This window comes from Odontesthes bonariensis, chromosome 2 (genome assembly GCF_027942865.1).
Source record: "Odontesthes bonariensis isolate fOdoBon6 chromosome 2, fOdoBon6.hap1, whole genome shotgun sequence".
NCBI classification, from domain to species: domain Eukaryota; kingdom Metazoa; phylum Chordata; class Actinopteri; order Atheriniformes; family Atherinopsidae; genus Odontesthes; species Odontesthes bonariensis.
In genome coordinates, this window is record NC_134507.1 from 11,177,935 (window position 1) to 11,203,047 (window position 25,113).

General features: G+C 41.0%; 1 protein-coding gene across 2 annotated transcripts in view; it reads left to right on the forward strand.

The window, feature by feature from the left end:
• The first annotated feature begins 2,243 nt into the window (after positions 1–2,243).
• unc5b (unc-5 netrin receptor B) overlaps positions 2,244–25,113 on the forward strand; it is a 51,892-nt gene continuing 29,022 nt past the window's right edge. For both annotated transcript variants that reach the window (XM_075476936.1, XM_075476942.1), the window contains exon 1: positions 2,244–2,944. In XM_075476936.1, the coding sequence (XP_075333051.1) occupies positions 2,857–2,944 (88 nt within the window). In that variant the 5' untranslated portion in view covers positions 2,244–2,856. The remainder of the gene's footprint in view (positions 2,945–25,113) is intronic.

The window sequence follows — 25,113 nt, forward strand, 5'->3', positions numbered from 1 at the left end:
ATAACACAGAGCTTCAGATAAACAATGAATTAAAAGTACTGTAAAAGCGACCTGGAAGAATTAAAAAATGTTTAAATAGTTAAGTAAATGTCCTGACCTCAATACAATCAACCTACATGTTGCTTGTTGAGGACAAAAATCAAAAGCAGAAAGACTTAAACAGAAAACAGCCAGGGAATACTGCAGTAACTGCCTGGCAAAGCATCACAGTGGAGGAAGCCCATTCTTTGGTGAAAAACTTTGAGTTCCATATTGCACGCAATCATTGCCTGCAAAGAATTTCTGATAAAGTATCAAAAATGAACATTGCATTTATGCCTTAGTTCAGCTTTCCAATGCATTTGAGCCATTCAAATGAATATGCTTTGGTGAACAGCTAAAATGACAAATTTTGTGTCGGCATGCAAATATTTCCACATGTACCACAAAGGAAGAAGAAGAACTCTTAATTCAAAGAATACAGAAATAAAGGGGGCAAAGCTAGAACATTTTTATATCAGATGGTATGGCATGCGCAGACACGAAAACAAAAAATGCATTTGCAGCCCCACAAGTGAAATTTGTCTCAAACACAACTTGCAAACTCCATTTCACACATTACCCTTCTTACTCTCACCCCTTCTGTCAGTGTATCCCTGTCTCCATCACTCTCCTCCCTTCTCTCTGGCTCTCATTCTCTCACCAGTCACAATAAAGACTTGAAGGATAAATAACTAATCCAGCGTTTATATTCTGTGCTCCAGGAAACAGCACCGTTGTCATGGGAGGAAAGAGTCTCCGGGAATCATCATTTGTCCAGATGGATTATGACCTTTGATGTTGGATTTGAGCAAATTATGGCAAGGCTGTTCTGTTGCAAGCTACTGTCACATCTTAGAGACCAGCTCTGCTTTAGGCTCAGCAGCGTGCATATACACACTGGTTCTCACTCAGCCTCACAACATGCTTAAAACTCCAGAATTCACTCTGATACTCTTATGTCTTTAATCCTGAGCATTTTACACTTGAATGTGTCCGATCTCAAGGTAAAAGTCATGCAAGAATAAACTTTCCTCTCATTGACCAACAATGTTATGTGAGTTAGAACAGTGATAAAAAAAAAAAATCTGTGATTTCTAAAGAAAGGAGTTGCTCCATTCTCTTTGTCACCGAATCACATTGCAAACAGATGACAAATTAAAAGAAAAACTAACACTAAGAACATCTTTAAAGAGCCTCGACACAGATTCTCAGAGTCTCTGGAGCTCTTATTGTGAGATGGAACACCATTGCTCCAAAAGTGGTTGGTGGAGAGCACAGACTTAAAACATAGCTCTGAAATCTTGGATGACAACAGGAGACAGCGAGGGCCATATGGTACTTACATCCTCACCGCAATCATCAGAGAGCAAGACAGTATTTGTGTCGGTTTATAATACTACACTGGTATAGTCAATGCTTTCCCATTCCCAAGTAATTGAGTGTTTTTAATTAAACTGAGGGGGAAATGATTAGCTCACTTGGCTACACAGACAAAGAAAACAGGGCTCCCACAAGAAATGGGAAACAGCAACTTTGCCCACATTAAACATGAAAAAGGCCAACCCACACTTAGATAAAAACGATCGACTTTAAAACACCCAGCTTTGATGCCAAACCAGTGCTGTCCTCCTCATCATCTTTGCCGGTGAGGTCCACAACAGGCACTATCACCGTGTCCTGCAAGAGACGGCTTTCAAAATGAAGTGAGGTGCAGAAGATCCAGTTACCCTTTAGTTTCTTTGCAGATGGTCTCATTTATGAGAGGGTGCTCTCTTGTGGCCACTGTGAGTAAAATATCACCAATGGATGCGGGAAGGATGGATTGACAGGGAAATATTATGCTCTAATGAAGCAAGACTTGTGCAGCTGGATTTATTTTATAGACAGAGATTTTATTCAAATTGTGTAGGAGCAACAAAAGGAAAATATAAATAAATTATTACTTGATAGATAGATAGATAGATAGATAGATAGATAGATAGATAGATAGATAGATAGATAGATATTCTACCTTACTCTGCAGCGAATCCAGCGCGGATCTGCGCGCTCTGCGGTCCGGGTTTTCTGTTTCTCCCCTCACACCTATTTCCTCCTCTCTTGCTACTAGTGTACCTTCACTTGATCAGCCTTCAGCCTGAGAAGAGGAGGAGGATGATATATGATTGGCCAACCGTGGACTGGTAGTCCGGAGGTTGGCTCTGTGAGGCTGGCGTTGTTCCCCGTGCTCATGTTTACACCTTGCGGACGGGGACAAGACAAAACACCCAGGGTCCCAGAACAAACTCGGGAGTAGTCTTTCGTTTTCGCGATCACCTGACAGCATTCACTCGTGGCACTATTATTTTTATTTTTCAATCTCTTTTTTTTTGTAGTTATAGTTGCAAAGCAACTTTGTCTTTGTTTGGAACTGGAGCCTCTCGTTTGATTTCATTTTAATCCTCCATTCAGCGCAGTGATGCGTCAAACTTTTTGGTGACTCTCGTTGCACCTCTGCGCTCACGGCTCCCAGTCAAGTAGAGTGGAGCAGGGAATCAGGTCAACCTGGAACTGTGTGGACAATTTGTTTCTTTACCTAGTGTAATATCTACGGACCTCTAAAAACTTTGCAAAAGGAATTAACGCTCCCTCAGTTTTTCTCAGACGCTGTTTGGTGATGGATGTGTTATAAGGCATAGCTGTTTGCGTTAGCGGACAGTATTAACTTTACCAAAACAACGGCTCTAAAATCCTTTCCAGAGTCATTGAACCCTTTGGCGTTTAAACCATCGTTTATAGACTGTGGAGCTCCTTGGTGTGGACAACCAGAGACGTTCCGAAACGGTGTAGCAGAGAAAGATGCGCTCTCTTCCGATGCAACGTGACCAAGGTCTCGGTCCTCTGGTTCTTCTTCTCCTGGTCGGGGGATATGTCGTGTCTGGCACGGGTAAGTTTTAAGATTAAAGATGAATTTTAATTGTATTTGAAGTGAAATGCAATACACATGGTGCAACATAAACACAACACATGTTCACAGATTCCCAAATTGTCATATTTAGTCATTTCAGCTGCGGATGCCAATATTTACTGTAGATAGGCTACTCAACATTTAACGAAAGCTGCAACATACAAGTGTTGTGAACCATCTATGGGAATGAAATATGTATTGTAGCAACAGCAAGTACAGTGCGGGGTCTGGTGTCGCCTGCTAACTAGGACTATTTTCTTTTTTTTTTTTCAAAGTCCTCAGTTTTACAGCAGACCTGAGCTCAGAGTTCTCTATTCTACTTGAAGCGGAAAAATCAAACTCCCCTGGTGCGCAGGGAGTAATTAAGGTTTTGCTCCATTCTTTCTTGGCCTCTCCAAAAAGAAATAGCAAAGCCACGAGAAAAGAAAAGGAAAGAAAAGAAAGAACACTACCAAACCTCGCGGGAGGATTTTTTTTTTTTTGCAAGATAAAGCATCTAAATTTAGTCACACTTGTTTTACGCCTGGGTATGCAAGATTTCTGAAATTCTGAACTTATCAATATGAACTATTTATACCCTTTTAATCGTTATTCAATTAGAGAAAGTTGCAATTTAAGCAGAGCATCTTAGATTGGGTAGTGCAGACTTCAATTAGTGGATTGCCAAGTGTGATGAGACCCGCTCTCACGGAGACGTAGCCTACTGTATTTGCTTGGCACACGAGGCAGTGTTAGTGAGCTGATGGGACAGGACATCAAGGTGACACTTCAATATTGGCGACTGCTCACTGATTCTTCTTTCAGAGCCGCCTATTTTTTGTTTTGTTTTGTTTTTTCTGGCAAGTGTGTATATTTCCCTTTTCTTTTCCTGATCAGATTGAAAAACAAGGGTTTAGTGGATTGTGGATTAAGCTTGGTTTACAGTAGGCAACAACAAAAAAAAGAACAATGCAGGGAATGTGTACAGAATCTAAGCTTTCCTAAAACACCACTTCAGTAGATAAAACTGACCCACTACTGAAGAACAATTTTTTTACTCAATGACAGCTGTAATATTTTGTCAATACACAGACTGTCTGGTAAGAATGCAACAGTGTCTTTGAGTACTAAGAAGAACCCATGGTTTTACCTCCCAAGGTCCTTGTGTGTATTATTCTCAGAACAGGCAAAGCAGAAAAGCAGCTTATGTTTATTAAAATTGTGGGCCATTCTTAAACCCTTGCATGAGAAATGTTGATAAAAACAGTCTAGGCTGGCAGTGAGGTCCTGTTAAGGGAGCAGAATCGGGAGGAGTGGAACACCAGGGCACAGCAGCACAGTGTGCCCCAGTAAAGTTTCAGTCTGGCAGAGAGGAAAGAGGAGATATATTTAGGGAAGGCATGATGGGACAGACAGACTGCATTTATCATGTCTCCCATTGTGTGTAAACCTTTCCTCTTCTGCTTCTACTCCAAAATCCCTTCTGCCTCTGTGCCTGCTTGTATTGTAGATGTGCTGAGCTCACATTTCTGCTTTGGTGCTCCTCTCTCTGTGTTGACATATACATTAATTACCTGTTCTTCCAGGAAAACCTGTCTGGCATTATTGCCTTGCTATATACTGTCTTGCTGTGATTGTGTCAATGCTAATGACTCAATTAAGATTAGATAATCAGCCCAAAGATGAGTATGTGTCCAGTAACATAGCAAGCAGGCAATCTGTGTCTGGACTGGGGGGCTCAAGACAGGAGGAAGTTAGTGAAGGGGCAGTCTGGTGTTTAGAGTTAGGAAGCGTAGCATGTTAGACACTCCCATAGAGACCTTAAAGAAAAGTGACACCCCCTGAAAATGTGCTGTTTCATTTGTATTAAGTGTGTGAATCCTCTTACTCATGTGAAAACAGTGATGTGTAAAAAAGAGTCTCATTCTTTCATAGTGTATCTGGGCCAGTAGAAGGCTCCTAAAATATTTGTTGCCTTATTTCAGCTTCTTTTCAATAGCTAAGAAAGTGTGGGGTTTAGATGCATGGAAAGAAAGGAATGTGACAACAGACTAACCTCAAGCAAACACTAAAGCAGATTTGGCTTCAAAGACACTCAACAGATTGAGATGTCAGATTAGATTCTGGTATCTCTGAAACATATAGTCATAACAAAAGTGCTGCCAGGCTGTTGCATGTGCAGAGGTTTTAGGCAGGTGGTTGGGCACCGTGGTGGTTAAGTAGACAGGCAGCTCTCCATGAACCCGCCGAGTCCTGTTCGCAGACCAGGCTGGGACACTGCTGCTGTCCCGCAGCAGTGCATTAGTTTTATGGCCGTCAGGCAGCAGGGGATGGGATCGCTGGCCAGCCACTGCCCTCTCTTCTCTATTATTCATATGTGCAAAGTGGTCTTTGTTAATATTTAAAATGTGCTTATGATGCTCAAATTCTTGACATCAGATATGGCAAAAGAGAAAGAAATGGGAGGGGAACGGCCGCTGAGATCTCTTTAGCGTAACTGACACGGGCGACTACAGGAGGTGGTGAAGGTTTTAGGATACCAATGGGCATTTATAAACTGTAACTGTTTGAGCGAGTGTGCCAGTTGCAGCCAGGAGCTGTTGCAGATATTGCATGTGAACCAAACTAGAAAAGGTTTATGTAGGGTAATGCAATCCATTTAAAGGCAAAAAGGAAAAAAACTGAAAGAAGAGCTGGAAGAGAAATTAATCTGTGAGAGACACATTGAGATAGATTGATCGCAGGGCTTGGCTTTTAAATATCCTCTATGGGAAAAATCTTAGGAAGAAAACTCTTTAGCAGTGGCATTCAAGCATCATTAAACCTCTGGCACAGGCCAGACACAGAGGTGGCGAAAGGTGGAGAAAATAGCTGGAAAACCTTGCAGTGTGCAGCAGAACGAGGTTACTTTTAGCAACGCAACTGAAGAAACAGTGGTTAAGAAAGGATATTGTTGAGGAGGGAGATGGAGGATTGAAAGTAAAAAGAGAAATACAAATCCATGAGGGGGATGTTTTTATTAAGGCTCTTATCGATGGAGAGAGTTCACAGTATTAAGAGTAGACATGTTTAATGCTTTGCCAATACTGTGCATGTTAGATGGGACTATAAATCTGCAGCAAACAGCAAGAGCTCTGTAAGAGGGCAGAACAGAAGGTAAATGGAGGAGTGAGCTGACTAAGAAGAATGAAAAGAGGAATTAGTAGCAGGGGAAAAAAAGCTTTGGGCAGAGATTGACAGGCCAGAGATGAATATAGCTTTATGGACAGATCATTATTTTCATCTACAGAGATAGTATCTTAAAGTATTTGGAGTCTGTGGTGGTGTTTTAATCATTCCGGTTTGAAATGTCTTGTTTATCTAAAACCAGATGATCTCCTCTGCCTATGTGCCTCCATATAAAACTGTAATGAAATACAGGAATGTTTCAGTTTAATCCAAATGTTCACAGCTGCTGATAACTTTGAATGTACCAATATTTTTGATTGAGTTGCCCAACCCAAGGTCATATAATTCAAATGAGTTGCATTCTTTTAATTATTCTGTCATTGGCTTCTGAATGCTGTGTTGCCAGATAGAATACAAAGATTTTTTTATCCCAACAAGTGAAGTAGAAGAATGTTAATGTTGGAGTGAGAGCAAGGGGGCTGGATGGATAGATGAACTGGGGGTGGAAAAGGGATAGTTTCGCTAGCAGATGGGAGCTGAGTTTCTGCTCCACCGGCAGGACAGGGTACCCCCTGCCTTTCCATCCTGCCCCGTGGGGGCAGATGGGTGGAGCAGACAGGGAAACAGGAAGAAAACCTCTGTGGGGTGCCATTGTGCTTTAGATGAATAGGAGACTCCAAAAAGCTTTTTCTGTCTCTTTGTGTGTGGTAAAGGGGGACAGCGAGAGAACACACTCATTCACAACTTCAACAGGAGCTCTACTCACATGAATGTGTGAATGTGTGCTCTAGAGGTATGTTACTGTTGCATAACCATTCATGCAAAGGAAATTACACCTGCTTGCTTGAGCTAAAAAATGTCAGAATCTCCTAGCAATTGATATGCTAAGACAAGCACTGTGACATCAAATGTCAAAAAGACAGCACTTAACCACCCCCACACACGCACATACACACCCACGCACGCACACACACACACCCACGCACAAACACACACACACACACACACTTATGCAAAGCAGAACCGCATCCTCTGATGAAGAGTTAGTATTTGTGTGTATTATACTGGTAGACCCGCTGGGTCACTTGGACGGGGAAAGTGAGTTAGTGCAGGAATTTTCATTTAAGATCTCAGCAGCACTCTGAACATCATGGCCAATAGGATCAGGATTCTCTGTGGGGGGTCAAGCCAGATCCAGAGCAACCCCTTTACACATTGATAGACACATGCACATACATATACACACATAGTAGAAGTGGCTGAACGGAGGTCTATAGAGTCGGAGGCTGTGTCAGCTTTTGAATGGCTGTGCTTTGGTCCAACTCGGTGTGTGTCCTTGTCTAAAAATGGAGGTTTTCAGACCATATAGATTCCCCTCATCTTCTAAGCGGAGGCTTTTTTATTTTTTTTCCTATTGTGTCTAAAAGGCAGTTGAGCCGAGTCCACTCTTAAACCACAGCCAGTCTGTTAATGCTCGTGTTTGTGTCTGTTTGTGTCTGTGTGTGTCATGTGGGCTCGGCTTACTGAAGGAAAATACAGCTGAAAGTGTGTTAATGGAGGAAATATGCTGCATTTAGGAGGGCTGTGGCAGTTAGTGACTTTAATGAATTTGGCATTTGAAGCTGCATTCCTCTACATCCATGTTAATAAATTGCTACCACTTGTCCCCATTTCTCTTTTCCTCTTGCTTTAGTTTCTTGATAGTCTCATCAGGCATATAAATAGCTTTATTGTCTCACACATACCAACCTCTGTTATCCATATCTCTCTCACTCTCTCTTTTTTTTTCCAGCGAGCTTTCTGGCAGAGTTTGGAAGTTTCTCTTTAAAAGGCACTGTGAAAAATCCCATTTCTCTGAGTATAACGCTTATTAGGGTCCCATCTGCCCTCGAGGTACTTATGAATGTGGGAGGTGTCTGCATTGTCGAGGGTGGGTAAAGGAAGGGGAGCTTTGTCATGGCTGTATGTAAGTGGATGTGGATGCCACGGGGGGCTGGTGAGAGGTGGGAAGGGGATCTTAACACTGCAGAGCACACACTGAGCAGCTGGTGTGTCTAAAGTAGGGGAATGACACATGGACCTCCCTGGAGAGATGGGCGTGTTGAGCATACGTGTGCATATCTCTGTCTGACAAAGGGAACAGAAATTATCCTGCATCCTTCTGTCTTTATGGCACACAGCTATGCAACAGCAGAACTTTAAAACAACTTACCCCCCCCTCCTTCAGATTTTAAATCATGGAAAATTATGTTTAGTAAATGTATTTGTGAGTGTGGGTGTGTAAAAAGGGGAGGAGGGAGGACTTGATGGGTTTCGTGTGATTGGTTGCATGTCAGAGGTCTGCTACTTGTGATTTAATGTAGTGCCTGATGTGGAGCTAAAGCATGATATTTGGCTCTTCAGCTCATTGTGCCTGTCAGTAATGGGGCAGTGATTGGCCACTTAATCAGAGGTCAGCAAGTGCACATACAGACACTCCTGGGTTTTCCTTTCACCTTCCCTTGCATCCTTCAGTACCTTGTCTCTTAATTTTTGTTGCTTATTTCCTCTTCTTTTTATTCATGGTCTCTCTTCTCTTGGATATGATCTTTTAAGACAATGATTAGGGAAAAGGTCTGCTGTGCAAAATCTAGGTTCATCCTTAAAGCATAAGCAGATCCATACAAACAGCTAAAGTTACTGCAATAATCCCTGTTTATGCTCACACATTCTTGGATCGCAACCATAGCAAAGAGAAGAGTGAAAGATTGAGATCTGGCCTCATCCACCCTTTAATTCCTCCAGCCGTCTTCAGCTCTACGACTTAATTCTTACTTCTCCTCTTGAGACTTTGACTGAGAGCCTCTGAGCATAGTAAAGATTCTGTTCTCGCTTGGATGCAGGTCTTAATCAAGGGCTGACAAGCACATCTTGGCTCGCTTTGTGTGTTTGGCGTGGGAGTGTGTACATATGATGGGTGCACCACACACTGGTGGGAAACCAACTGTATCAGTCAGGTATTACTCCTTTTTTATGCGTGGGTCACAGTGGGGTCGCTCTCTCGCTCTCAATCAGCGCACTGCTCGCAAACACACCCCACCTCTCGCCATTCTGATTGCACCAGATGAAACCTGATTTAGTTTTTTTTTTTTTTTTGCTGCATTCGCCATGCAGATTGTTATGTGACGTTATCAACAAAATCCAACTGGGTATTGGCCGCTCTAGAATTAGGAATGTGTGAAGTCGAGGGACAAGAGATCCAGATAGATAGATAGATAGATAGATAGATAGATAGATACTTTATTAATCCCAAGGGAAATTCAAATTCATATAACGTTGCAGATGTACCTGCATGTAATTAAGATTAGATTTAAGTGTCTAAGCTTGCACACGCATCAAGCATGTCAGTGGGTGTGTTTCAAGCCTCTTACCTGCTGCTGACCAGATGGGCTCAACAGCCGACCTCACACTCACCTCTCCTCGCCCCTCTGCTTAGATTAGCTGGCAAGCTGAAGAAAGGCACGTGCCCCTCTCCCCCCCTCCGCGTAACATCCAGTCGTACACACACTCACAAACATACACAGTGCACATATGCAGACCCCATTATTCATATTAAATATTCTGATGATGATATGCTGGTTGTGTGTGCGTGTAGGCATTTGTGTGTGACGCATGGCTTGCTGTTTATGAGGATTATGAAAGCAGATGGGCAGCCATGCTGACTGCTGAGGGTTCATTAACTCTGGGTGTCTCTGTTCTGACTGCTGTTGGTCAGCTTTTCTTCACAACTGATTCAGCAACAGGACCTCCTGCATGTACTTCTGTGTGTAATTAAGCCTGGTAGATATCTATTGTTTCGATGATTGAAAGATTTTTCTATTGACTGGTTCATGTAGCAGCCATGCACTGACTTCTTTTGGTTCTAAAGTCGTGTAAAACTGCATTTAGATTTTAATGAATTAATAACAAAGCATTCATTGTTTTGTTTTTTTATTAAAAGAAACATTTTTTGACATGAAAAGCATCAGGTGAAACATGTTTTTTTACAGTCATCTCACTGCCAACTGAAGAGTACTGCTTTGGCATGAATCTTCAGATGAGGAATATCTCCACAGCAGTTCGCCGCTCTGCTGTGGGAGATGAATTGTTGTAGTTATAGTGGATCATTAAACACCAAGCAGTGTCTCCATTTCTACAGCTTCAACCTTCACGCTGCAGCCGGCTCCTGCCCTGCTCTTCGGTGGCTTAATGAAAGAAACATGGATCATGTCGTGACAGACAGACATACCTGTGGAGAACCAGACAGACAGACAGATGGGCTGGCAGATTCCTGGGCAGATGGGTTGTTCTGAGCCCCATGGAGCCATGAGACACCTTGAGAGACAGAGGTGTGCCCAGGAGTGAGAAAAAATAAGCACACGGAAGAAATTGTCAAAAAACACTAAGAAAACAGTATTTAATGATCATGTTTGGAATGATAGATATAGCTCTTTATTGTGGATGTTTCCTATGTGGTAACAGATGTCAAAGGGGTGATTCTAAGGTGTTGTCTGCAGTTTCTTATAACACGGAAAAGTAAAATTCCAAATGGGTGAGGCCAGATGTTTGATGTCCCGTTCTTGGGCTGACAGACATTTAAAGTACTGCAGCTTTTAGGAAACGCACTTGTGGCCCCTTTCAGCCAAGATATTTCTAGAACAGTATTTACAGCAGCATTTATCAACAAGTGGTGAATGAAAAACAATGAAGGGTGGGCAAAAAGAGACAAAAAATGGGTTGTTGCACTTCCACTAGGCAAGAATTTACAGAAAGCCAGAGGGAAGTTGAAACAATGAAAAGGGAAAAAAACAGTTCACAAATTTAGTTATGTGGCCCCATATTGGCTCTCTTGCCCCTAGAAGTGTAAACTGAATTAGCTCTTGGCTTGAGTTAGCTGAAAAAGGGGCATTAATCACTGTCTTGTCACTTGAAATGACTTGTGTTATGTGCACACTTATTGGTTTTCTTTTCAAAATATAATATTAGAATAACAGCAATCAGTGTATAGATGAGGTCGTTTGCACTATTTCAGAAATAATTTCTGTCCAAATCTACTTGACTGACTACGCACACGACCAATGGCCCACCTTCTGTGTGTGTTGGCAGCTGCTTGATGAAATGCAGAATTTGACTGAAGAGCTGCTGCTGGTTAATGATGTCAGTTATTTCTTATATATTTTGAATTAAACAGTTTCTCAACACTGATGGGTTTTTTTCAGGCTTTAGATGTGCTGGTAGGTGGACTTTGTTATCTTTAGACTGAGGAAGGTCAGATGTTTTCCCTGATTTTTGCCTGATAGGTGGAAGTGGTGGAAACAAATTTCCTATCCACAGTAACACTTGGCAAGAAACAAATCAGCACATTTTCTAGTTTGTTCTTTTTCTTTAAATCATTAACATTTGTGATTATTAGGGTTGTACGGGGAGGATTTTTCCACACTCGTCATACAACAGAAGCAGCCAAAGTATAAAAAACACACAAACCTTTCTCAGCATGCCACTGACTCAAGCACAAAAGCGCAGATAGCTGATTAACATGTATATATCTGTTGTTTGGTACCATGTGTTCCCAAGAGTAAATAATCCCTGTGATGGAAAAATATCGTAATTTTACAACCACACAGCAACAGATTGTTACCTCACTGCTGATCTAAAGCCCTGTTTGATGTCTTTTTGTTAATTTAATTTGATATATTTATTCATTTCTAGATTTAGGTTAGAAAACCATGAATACTGGAAGGGAAGGAAATAGAACATTAATGAGTGCATTTCGGTGTCCACCTACGCTGCTGTCAGTGTCAGAGTGTGTGCATTTGTGAGTCTGCATTACCTGCATATGTGCACATGGTGTTGTTCGTGTGTGTGTGGACTGATGTCGTATTGTTTATGCTCTTGTGAGCGTGGGTATGTGAGTTACAGTTATACAGTGCTGTGGAGTGTGTAAATCTCCTGCCGTCTTAAGCTCTCAGTAGTGGGCCTGACATTAGCACAACAGTTTACACATCTGTCCCGAGGCAACTCTGAGAATAATGAAAGCCTCAGTCAAAAAGAGAACGTCTGTGCGTGTGTGTGTGTGAGAGGGAGAGAGAGAGGTTGGGGAGACTCTGTAAACAAGAGACAAGAGGAGGTTTATTAAAACCCCACCAGCACTCACCATCCTTTTGTCCCTCCATTCTCTGTGTCCCTCACCTCCTCTCCCCCTCTTTTAGCCAGAGGAGCGATTACATGCCTCTGTCTCTCTTGTCTTTCATCTCACTCTGTGAAGAGGAGAGGAATGAAGGTCTTCTGTGGCGTGTAATTACACAGAGACATCCTGGATGAGGGCGTCTGTCTCCACAAACAAAAAAAAGCCACCCCCTCTCCCTTTAAATACCTCTTGATAGGGGAAGATCTAAAAAAGAGACATTTAGCCGCCTTTGATCCACCACAGGGCTGTTGTCTTTACCTGCCACTTATAAAAGCCTGATAAGTACTATCACAAGTCCATTTATTTCATTAGAAGCCCTGACACTAACAGGCATGGCTCCGCTCCAGCACCGTGGGAATGAAATACACAGCTCCTTCATTCGTTTTAAGTACAGAGTCATAATGATGACACATTTACAGACCAGTGTTTCAGTCTTACCAATGAGTCATGTTGTTGAATGATTGTGAAAGGATGGATTTTTATGGGCATACACTGGTTGTGGCTCAACCGCTAACTGGCCCAAAGTACATTTGCATTCTGGGAAGTTAATAATGGGGCTCTTTGGTGGCACGGCAATGAGAAAGTCACTGCACTCTGACTTAATTCTGCTCATAGAAGTGCTGATGCCTCCAGATGGCGTTTTTACTGAGTGTGATATGGCCATTTTGTGTATGTGATTAGACACTTAGCCACTACTTTGGGAACTGCTTACTTTCGAGCAATGCCACTGGTAACAGCAGTATAATGTCTTTATTGCTTCTTAATATTAAATCAAAGGTTTCTCTTTTTTCCTCTCAACTTTTAGCGCCTCTTCTCTATTCATGTTCACATGCGTTTCTCATGTGTTGAGAAATAGCAAGCAATCATGCATTGGTGCCGTGTTACATTTTGGAAAGTGCACTGAGGTCGAGCAGCACCCCGCTGGAGATATAGTTGTCCTGAATGTGTTCAACACGTCTTTTTACTTGTGTAAATCCACCCTCATTCATGGAGACTTAACTGTTTCTCTAAACCCTCTGGGAAATTAAGTGAGCGTTCCTCAGCAGCTCAAACAGATCTGGCATCAGACAATAGATTCTGAGGTCTTCTATTGCACTTAACTGGGGCTGCTGAATAGGCCTGGAGTGGTGCAGCCATGCAGTTGCTGGACAATAGCCTGCTCAGCAGAAAGGCAGCAAGTGACCTCAAGGTGTGCCCTGGCCCTTTCGACTCTGATCCGCCACACAGAGTCAGCACGGGGGTGAACCACAGCAGAGACCTGCCTCCGATTGAGAAAATCAACAAAAATCACATTTACCTGCAAAATTGGTTATGCTACAAGACCGGCAGTGACACAGTTGAAAGAAAAAGAAACATTATTTCCTGGAAGATGAAGCAGGTGGTCAAACTTTGAATGGTTAAACTTTTAAGAAATACAGCCGCTATGAATGATTTAAATGAACACTTTATATCATGTTTGTTCAAACCCAACACTAACAGAAGGGTAATAATGAAAGATAGTAGTTTTATGGTTGGATACACACTAGAAATGGAATTTCTTGGTCTGACCCACATGCCACATTTCCCAAAATATTTCCTTTTATTTTTCATTAGATTGAACTATCATAGGGCATAAAAGGTGTGAGGCACTTATATTATACTGCTTATATCTCGCTCTGTATTATAATTCTACCATTTTCTCTTCATTCCTGTCCCCCTTTCTGTCTTTATTTATCCACTTACCATGGTGATATGTTTGGGAAAAAAATCTGGATCCTGTTTACATCCTTAGTTTGAATTCTTCGCTAAAACTGAACAGACATTCCATAACACTGAGGGAATCAAGCTTTGTTTGAGCAGCATTTTATCATACTTTAATAATAGCAACTCCAAGCCTCAGACGTACTCTTGCTTCCCAAAATAAACACCATCAGCATTTGAATCAAACACAACCTAACACAAATCCCCACCATCAGGAATAAAGGCATCCACACACAGGAGATTCAGCTCCCATCCCAGCATTTTGATCACATGCGGCCTCCCCTCCTCCCCTCTTGAGTTTATTCTGTGGATTATTTTGACTTAATCTCTTTAAAGCATAATTCAGATTAGATTTTGTGTTATTATTATTGCTATGTCCATTCCCTACTGTCCTGCAGGGATTTCCTGAATGCCGTAGTGCTCCTGTGTTTGGAAAATTGATTAAAACTGCTGACCATTGCCCTAGATAGTGCAGGCACTGGGAAATGGATAAAAAATATAACAGAAAAACACTAAACTAATATAGTGCTGCATTTTATAAGAAACATATACCATCTAATAGAAGTGCAGGAGCACATGCTTTGCACAGTGGCACTGTCTTTACGAGGAGTTTGCTTCTCGCTTTAACAAATAGAGAGTGGAAAAGGAAATAGAATTCCAATTCAGTAACCTAAAGCAGTGAAATCTGGGGCTTCACTTGTATTTGACCTGCCAAAGTGATGCTGATCTATTTGATATTCAGATGTCATGTTTAGTCTGTATTTTCAAGACAGTGTTTAAACTATCTGATTTTTATGCAACTTGGTTTAACCTTAGTAATCTTAACTGGATAACCCTTGAATAAATTACACAATATACATAAAGTCAGTCAGTGGAGAAGATTAAAGTATACTCCCTGTGGAGGATCTAATTTTCATTGTTTTTCAAATATAATAGTAACATTTTACCTTTCATTACTTAATGTCACTTTTGTCACCTTTTGAATATGATGTTTTCCCTTCCATGTAACTGTTTTGTTTTCAGCTTCATCAAAGTAAGAAACACCTGTAAACTGACATCCATAAAAATGAACTACATTTTTAACACTGAAATCCATTAACACTAAATGTACAGGATCTCTTTCAGTGCCAGAAGTACATGACCTTTTCCTGCACTTTACACCCCACCCACTACACCCTCCAGCTTTGTTGTTTTTTTAATTAAGATGAATTATAGAATTGCATTGGGAGAAGGAGACACGGAGTGCTTACTGTAACGTTGCCCTGAGGCACTCGGTCAATGACTTAGGGAGAAAAAACAGAGTGCTGTTGATATTTTAGTCTCTGAGCCTCACACCCTCATGTTCCTAATGGATCAAACGATATGTAGCAGCTTTCTTCAAATGTTTGAGAGCCGGTACATGTACATGCAAAGAAGAGGGGAAGGAAGGGTGGAGGTGACGCATTTATTGCTCATATGTGAAGGTGGAGGCGATAAAGGAGGTGAGAAAGTGGAGGCATAGGGGCTATGTTTGCTCTAGCTGTTTGGGACTTGGAGATAGACCGGGCTGCAGTGTACATTTCATTACTCTGTTCTCCCCAGACGCCCGGACGTATGTCGCAGCTCCCTTTGTGGGCAGCAGAGCGTCAGATGATTAGATGAGCTGCACCTCTGTAAATGGATGCTATTGATCTCCACACCTTGTTATATGAAACACCTTAGAACACGATGAGTCTAAGACAAGACGGCATGATGAATCTCTTGCAATCCAAAATTGCCTCTTCTGCTCAGCTAACTTTCTCTCTTTTTCATCTTCACACTCCTCAAATACACAGGTAGGTTCACTTCATCACATCCACTTTACTTCCGTATGTCTCTCCTTCTCATTTTGCTTCACTGATTGCTTTCATTGTCTCTACAGCCATTAAAATGATTGGAGACTGTGTAATGTATATTAATGTGCTTGTACTTTTAAAGTAGTTTCGCTGTAAATGCTATGTTTCATTGGGAAAAAAACAGCTGCAAACCTCTGCGCAGAGAAATGAAATTGAGACTTCAGTGTTTTGTTTTTGTACTCACAGTTGCTTGCCAAAGTTTAAGGACCCCTGTTCTAGAACATCTGGTTCGATATAAGATTATCTGTTCCCCAAAACATTTTAGTTAAGGGTGAAACGTTATGTTCAATATTTCAAGGGGACTTGTAAACGGGCACCATGCAACGGTTTGGGCAATTAAGCAGTGAGGTAAATTTGATTGAGGTCTCCAACCTTAATTATCTCGTTAGAGATTGCTCATATTCATCTTTGCAAAAAGCCAGGTAATGCGAATTTCTGAATCCCTCAAAGAACTCTCAAATGTTATTCCAACAATGGTCAGTCATTTGCAGTTGCCTAGAAACTAAAAATATAGATAATAAAAGTAACCATTATACCCAAGTATTTTTTCAGAAGAGATTTTTTTTCTCCCCTTAAAGAGGGTTAAGTGAAGTACTAATAATAATGTAATTTACCTGCAGAAGGTAGTGGTTGTTTTGCAGCACTAACAGGAGAGCAAAACTAAATACTTCTCAAAATAGAAGCATCAGAGGAGCACATTTTTTCCATCTAAAACAACTCAAACCCCAAAACTTTCACAGCAGTTCAAGCAAATTTTCTATATTGTCGTTTCTACAGTGTTACTTTTTTTTTTATCTTTTGTCACTTCGTCACTACATTTTCTCAATCAAAGAACGTCGTTGCTATGAATCATGCTGGCTGCACAATGTGTCCTTACTAATAGTTCTTCATCTCTATAATCTGGGTCTAGGAAAAAAAAAAGGCATGTTGTCCTTGATTTTTACAGTTTTGTAGTTATTTTTTTTCTCTGATCAGGCTGGCAATATTGTCAGCCACAGCTGATTAGCGGCAGGATACATCTAAACAAAATCTTGATGTTCTTTTAAGCTTATGGCTTTTAATGGGAATAGTGGAAGTCAAGTTGAGGTCTTGAAGATCAAGAAAACTGTCTGAGGAAACTGCTCTCAGGATTGTTAGAAAACAATATTTTTTACTGCAAAAGAGGCTCTGGGATGATTCAGCAGAGCCTGGTGCAGTGGTGTACATTCAACTGCAGAGCCACACCTGCACAAACATGACCTTCATTCATGCATCATGAATAACCACTTCAAAACCTTTCCTGCATCTTAAAAAAAATGGTTGTAAGAAGTGTGAAAATGTTCTTTGCTAACTTTTGGTGAGGTCCAAATGAACATTCACACATGTATAATGCATTTTGAAACAACTCCTATGAACTGATAAAGTCAGAGAAAAAAAAGAGAGCAAGGAACTAAAGGTAGAGGGAAGAATGGCAAGCATCACCCAGTCTTTTAAAAAAAAAGCTAAACAAGTAAACAGGACGTCTTCTACAACAATAATAATAATAATAATGACCCCAAACACACCTCAAAATCCACACTGGGCCACTTTAAGAGGCACCAGCTGAAGGTTTTGCCACGGTCCGTGAACTCTCAAAAATCTATGTATGGAACTCAAAAGATCATTGCATGCAGTGCAGACCAAGAGTCTCACAGAAGTTGTTTGCTTAGAGGAATGATCAAATGAATTGCTGACTACTTAATTACATATTAATTAATTATGACATTTTCAGGAAGCCAAAACATTTACTAAAGACACTTTTCCTAATTTTTTATTATTTTAAAACTTTTTAAAAGATGGATATAGAATAGTATTCTTGATTCAAATGTAAATACATATACCATCATTAAGTTTACATGTTTAGAGCTCAATCTTTTCTTGTACTCTCTAAACAATCCAGATTCACAGAATTTTGGACCACTGATGTTCAAACTTTTGCATGCTCCTCCATATGCATCACAGTTCCCTCTATCTGCATTGTAGCAGGATCTCAGATGTTATTGGCATTGAAAAGTCATGGGCTACAAAGCATTGTGCGACACATGCTGGGAGACCTTTCACTGTTAGCCCTGGCTGCTGTGCATGTTTTATCTGTGTGTCGTGTTGTCTTAGTGATGCAGAACTATGATGGTCATGTAATATTGAGCAGTGATGTGTGGGATGTGGAGATTATGGAAGGCTGGAACTTCTAACCTACAAATTTGCACCAATGTGAGCTATGATTAGAGAAAAAAACAAACTCCTACATGAATATTGGATTTCATCAACTGGCTTCAGTATGCTGTACAGCTGATAAACCCACACTGTCTGGCATGGATTTTTTTTCAGGCATATTTACAGAGGAACTGCAAACACAGAGTCTCTTTTCATTTACATCAGTCATTTGGTTTTAGCTTTGGCAACTATGCAAACAGCCCGTTTAATTTGGTTGAATATGGTGCAGTCCAAACCACTAACATAACTGCATATATCCCACATACTTGCTGTAATCTGGTTGGACAGACACTATATGCTCACAAGATGTTCTTCAGCACATCATCTTTACACACCTCATACAGCCACACACACTGAAAGTTTGTTCTTTATTGTTGTGGTGATGGAACTGGTGAAGTCAGCCGTGCTGAATAGATAGTAAATTGTGGGAAAAATGTAAACACTTTTATATTTGGAGACTGCCCTTGTGCTTCACAAACGATCCAACTGACTGTTGCTATGTGAGGGTCAAGCTGTTCTGTTCTGTTCTTACGATCTCCAGTGTGATTGTGTGGATATTCAAGAGCTGGGCTGTTGTTGCTCTGCGGCTTGAACTGAACCCCAAGGGAGAAATAGAACCATTTTAATTTGACACTACAGTTCTGCATAAGTTAAACTACATTATATATAACCAGTTACACATAATCAGCACTTGCATTAACAGTGGATCAACTGACTGCATTTAATCATAAACCTGCAGATAATATTCTCCACAATCTGTCGTTTCATCACCATTGTATCAGTTTAGAGATTACTCTTTCACCATTTAGCTTAACAGGAAACAGTTCAACAAGTGAATAGTAAGACTATATCTGTATAAAAAGGCACTACCTTTCACGTCCACACTCCTGCACACCTCTGGTGGGAAGGGGCTGCATGGTAGGATTTCACATAAGTCCTTGTTTTGCTCATGGAGCCTGAGCATGTGTGTACCATAGAACAGAGAGGAGGCTGCAGTTTTGGGTCCTTACATCTGTTTATTTATTTTTTTCTGGTGTCAACATGCCCTTTGCCCAAAGCGTATGAATAGAAAGGAAAATAAGACGAAGCCGTGGAAGTACAGGCAGAGGGGCGTTTCTGCAGAGAAACACACCAACACACTTAACTTAATTATTGATTCATTTCTAATGATTTTCCTGAGCTCTGGTGGCCTTTATAAAAAAAAAATCAGAGTGACAGGAAGGCAGACAAAGTGTGGCGACTACCTAGCGCTGTGATTGAGAGGAATTAGTTTCATATGAGTACATATGATGTTGTTTTATTGTTTTAGTTCTGCCTTCAAGTTTTGCTTTCTCTTTGTCTGATTCGTTTCAGCAGTCTGAAATGACAGGACAAGTTTAGGTAGGTGGGGTACGTTTCATTACGTGACATATTAAGCACCCCAATTTTCTTTGTTTACAAGCTGACAAATTGTCCACCACAAATTTTCACATGTATTCATTCACATGACTGCTATTGTCTGCAAATTAAAGTCGGTAATAACAGTTCGAACACACAAGCTTTGATGTTGCTTTTCAAAGGGGGACAGTGTCTGGTTTTTACACCAGCTACTGTCCTCAGCATTGTTTCCAGCTGCAGCATCCAAAGTACTAAAACCTCACACTTCTACCTCTCATTAGAAGCAAAACATAGAAATGGCCTTGCATTTATCATTTGTGTTAATGATGTTTTATATATTTTGAATGTTTAAAAAAGCCCCTGTTTGCCAGAAAGTTTACCAGATAAAGGGAAGTTACTTCTTTCAATTGACATTTTCACCAGTTGAAATAGTTGATATTATGTGAACGTTTAGTTATGTGAGGCCGATGGGAATATACAATTTGACAGGAGTTTATCTGCTACCTGTGTTTCATTTTATTGTGTGGCTTTGGTGGAGTATCTTTGGTTGGCGTTGGACTTTAAAGCTCATAATTCTCAGAAGCGATTATGAAAAGTTAATCTATGAGGAACGGAATAATCCAGACCACTACAGGGGAGATGGGCCTCTGTGTTGTGTATTTGTGTGTGTTTTGGTGGTTACAAACCCTCATAAATCACGCATATTCACATTCCATAGACCATACCCCATAAAGCAGAGCAAATCTCATCAGGTCATGCCGTGCCCCATATGCTACAGCGCTTGTTAAAGCTGTTTCTGCGTCTACATGTAGACGTTTCCACTTCTGACCTGTCATACCTTTTTTAAATCCATTACTGCTATTCTATACAACCGACTTGTTTTGCTCCCACATAAATTCAAGGCAAAGCAGCTACAGGTTCTGGGTGTGTATGTTCTGATCCCCATTGCTGCCTGTGAGCTTGTTCATCTAGCCTTTAAGCAGGTTTCATTATTTGGCTTTTCATCCCTGAGTAATCAATACTGGTCCGAAGAATCCAGGTCATCTTGGCTCCTGTGGCTCATTTGTCTTATCATCTCTCTCTATCAATCTCAGTCAATGTTTCTCTCCCTGTGTCTTTTTTTTTTTGTTCTTCTATCCTAACGTTCCATCTTCTTGCTCCTGTTCTTCCTCTCCTAAAAAATTACTTTTCCCTTCTGGACTAAGCCCTGCATGAACACTCCACTATTACTCCTCTTGTGGCCAAGATTAAAAATAGATCAGAGTACAAAAGAGTCAGAATTAGTCAAGACTGTTCCTTTTCAGCCTCCTCTTGTCTCCCCTCCTTATACACGAGCTCTCATGGTTAGAAATGAGTATAAAATTGAAAATGAAAAGTTGGCAACAAAATGTTCCAGTTTTAACCTTATTTCTGTGCCCAGAGTCTATATGTGTTTTTGTATGTGTGAGCAACAGTGATTGTTTGTCTGTGAGTATGTGTTCTGCCCGCGGATCTCTTTGCTGGGTGCTGTCTCATGTTGAGCCCTGTATTTGAGAGGCTTGTCGAGGTAAAGCTCCTGTCAGCGCCTGGCCGGAGGGAGTGTACTGATGAAAGGCCTCTTCATCATCCTAATGGGATACACAAACCTCTTAACCAGCGCTGCTGTTTTGGCTTCAGCTGGGTGAAGGGGATGGGAGACTGAGCGGGAGAGATGGGAAAGAGAACACTGAGTGAAAAGCCAAGGCCACACACACACTCCAAAGACCACAGTGAAAACACACAAGTGCACAGGTTAGAAAAAGGCACAGTAAACAAAACAGTGCTGCTGGGAGTCAGTTATTGTGGACGAATCGTGACTCTGGGCGGCCTTTGGTTTGTAAGAGGTCCAGCCGGCCATGGCCAATAGGATCTGGGACAGAGTTAATGCCCTGCTGTCTATGGCCATGTGCCCCTGCTCTCCACTGGCAGAGACCCAAGGAAAGGGGATAAGGACCAGAAACAGCTCATATCATACTTTTGATCATCTCAATCCTTTTAATTTCTTGTTACACTTTTTTGTAAAAACTTTTTTTATCTTAAAATTCTTAGGTTAGTTTAGCTTAGAAAAATTATTCTTTTTCAGTGCCATACTTATGTTTAAACACGTTCACATCGAGAAGGGGCTCAATTATTTTTCAGTCTGATTTGGCCTCTCACTATCCCAAGTGCTAAAGCCCATTATTCTAACCTGTAAACAACTGTGGTCCCAATTGTTTCTTGGGAATGGCTTTGTTAATTTTTCAGTTGATTGGTTGTGAAATGAATGATCTTCATATACAGTATCACTTTACTTTATTGCCATCAGTGATTTATTTTTGTTTTGTGACTTTTTTGACAACAACTGTATATATTCCTACAGAACTTGATGCATATTAGATTAATTCAGTGGATGAAGTTACACCCTCTAACAACATTTGTGGCTTTGAGTTAAACATCTAAAAAAAAAACATTCGATATTTCTTTAATAAAATTCAATAAACATATTCAGTCTTCCTCCAAAATGGATTGTACTTTTGAAAACTTAGGTATGCCCCTGACTTTTCATTTAGGCCATCATCAGATTCAAATTGCAGTGTATTCAACACACTTGTAAGTAGCAAATGTTATTTTAGCTGTAGTGGATTAGGTATCTCACAGTTATTTAAATTCATTGGCATCAGGTCAATGTATAAAAAGAGCAGGTCAAGAAAGGCTGAGTCTTTCAGAAGTAAAGATGGGGAAGGATTCATCGTTCTGTGAAAGACTGCCCGGACAAAATAATTTGGGGATGTCATCATCTGGAGCTCATGAGGTCATCAAAAGGTTCAAAGAATACAGAAACATCTCTGCCTGCAGAAGACGAGGTTGAAAACTAATGTTAAATTCACAGGTTCTTCGGGCCCTTTGGTGACACTGAATTTAAGAGCAGACCATTCTGCTGCTGAAATCATTGTTTGTGCTGAAAACCATCAGCGAACATGAACAAGTATAAAGAGCAAAAGATGGGCTGAGGTGATTTGGAAAACTGTTCTGTGGTCTGATGAAATTAAAATTTTCTTTTGAGGAGTCTTTGAGGGTGTGTCCTTCAGGCTGAAGAGGAGAGGAACCATCTGGCTTGTTAGCACAAAGTTCAAAAGTCAGAATCTGCTTTTTGAGGCTGTAATAGTGCACATAAAACATTGCACTCCTGACAAGATCCCAGTAAAGCTGGAGAAATAAAAAAAAAAGCAACAAAGAAAACAGATTCTGGAGCACGAAATGCTGTGATTGGCCTGCCAGATCTATCACCTTTTGAAAACAATTGGTGCCTTATGAAATTATGTAAATGTAATGAACTGATATCCTTCAGACAAGATTGTGAAAATGTTTCAGATTTAATATCTCATGCAGTTTTATTCTTCTTTATGCAAACATTTACACTGTGTTGTAAAGAAAAAGATTTTTTAAAAAGCTGGTTCAGGAGCTGTGCAGGTTTCCATGAACAAGCTGGAGCAAATAACTTGCTCTGTGTAGGGTCGTCAACTATTACGCATGGCTGTTATAAAATGAACTGTGCCCACCAACCAAAAACTACACTACTTGCCTTGGACATATACAAGAGAAGAATTCAAATCGGTGGTGTGAGTGACGTGCTTGCTACATTAGAATGTTCATTTATTGGGTTTGCATGATTACAAGACTGCTTGCCAATCTGATCAGATCCAAGAGGAGTGTGCACATTCAGGCTGAGGATCAAAGTAACGTGCTGCTTCAAGGGGCAGCAGTGGGAGAATAGACCGACAGGAGAAGCAGAAACCAGAGAGATCAGGACAGAGTCTCTCATCATTATTATCATAGTGTCACATGCTTTAGTCACACAGTCACCATCAGTCAACGCTGGCCCTGGGCATCTGGCGGGTGGCCGTCTGCCTCTCCTTGCATCCCACCATCTCACTCTCTTTTAGTTTATATACATAAACACGTGCAAGCTTTTTCTCTCTCACGGCCTCCTACTTTATTTGTCCATGCCAAGGGGTTTTTTGTCATGCTCTCCTCATTACTGCTCACCATCACCACCATTCCTGCCGCTCTTGTCATACTGGCCCTGGCTCGAGGCTTTGTCCTCTTTTCTGGCCCAGCCTGCTCTCCATCCTGTCCTTGGGTCAAGGAGACATTCCAGCAGCTGCAGTGGAGAACAGCAAAAAACTTTGACATCAGGCAAGAATCAAAGCCTCATGAATGATTGATGTCTTAACTGCTGACTCATCACGCAGGAGGAAGAACCGATATTTTGAACTGAAACTTAACAAGATCTACATTTGTGGCGTAGAGAAGAGATGCACACAGGTTGCAGCAGTGTCCGTGCTCTCTTCTTGTACTGCTGAGTTACCAGTTCTCCCCGTTTCACAAGCTGTTGGGAGGATTGCTAGATGTGGAAAAGTTGGTCTGGCCAAAAGTTAGTCTGTGAGATACTTGTGCTTTTGTAACTTTGTTTTGTTGCTGCACATGGAAATCAAGTGGTTGTGGGCTTTTTTTCTCCCTCCTCCTGAACTGTACCACTTCTTGCGGTGTTTGAGTTTGTCTTGGTCTTTCTTGCTTGCTGTATGTTGGAAAAACAAAAACGTGCTACAATAACAATTGTAGAAAATACTAAATCACCAACTATTTGTTGACAAGAATAACTTTGTATCAACCTTGTGTGATAATGTTTCATACGAGAGCCACATTTTGTTCAGTGAAGCAGGTGGTCTGGATCAACAGTCATGGTTGAATGTATTGCCTAGTTTGAGCAACTGTATCTCAGCTAAAGGCGGAGAGGGACATTTATTTTGAGCGAACGATGAAGCTAGGTATAGAGGGAATGAAGGAAAAAGATCAGAAGGATAAAAGAGCCATTAGCCTCTGCACAGGACTACTTTCTGCCTGCAAGACCCTGACATTCTGCAGAGTAAGGAGATTGAATCTCTCCTCTATCTGCTTCCTCTCCATTTGTCCTCCACTGCTATCGCCACATCACTTCTCGTCATCTATCTCCTCCAACGTGGATTTTCTGCTTATTAGGGTCCTAATCTTTACTGTTCCTTGCCTACCTTTCACTCTGTCCTCGTTATCTGTCTATTTCTATCTCTACCTTCTTCATTCTTATTTTCTATCCCACTTTAAGTAAGACTTATTCCTAAGGTGCTTCTTAAGGTGCTTTCAAATTACATAATTAAAGCCTTTTATCATCCATTTAACCAGCAAACTTTTTAATTTGTCATTCTAAAATGTTTATCTCATCCTCAAGCATGTTTTGTAAATATTAATTGCTTCAAGGATATGAAACATTATTCTGCTGTATTGCGAATTTCACAAAGCTAACAAACCATGTCTGCCTCTAACAAGCACACAGAGACACACACTGCCATCCTGCAGCATGTGGCTTGTTGTCTACTCTATATCTAGGGATTTCTCTGATGCAAGGGGACGCAATGAAGGAACAGAGTGACGCCAACCCCGCTGTGTTTATGTGTGGTTTGATTGTGCCTTGTTTTTGGTTTGCACATGTGTTGTCGCCTAGAAACTAGTTGGGATGGAGATCTCAGTGTGTGTGAAGC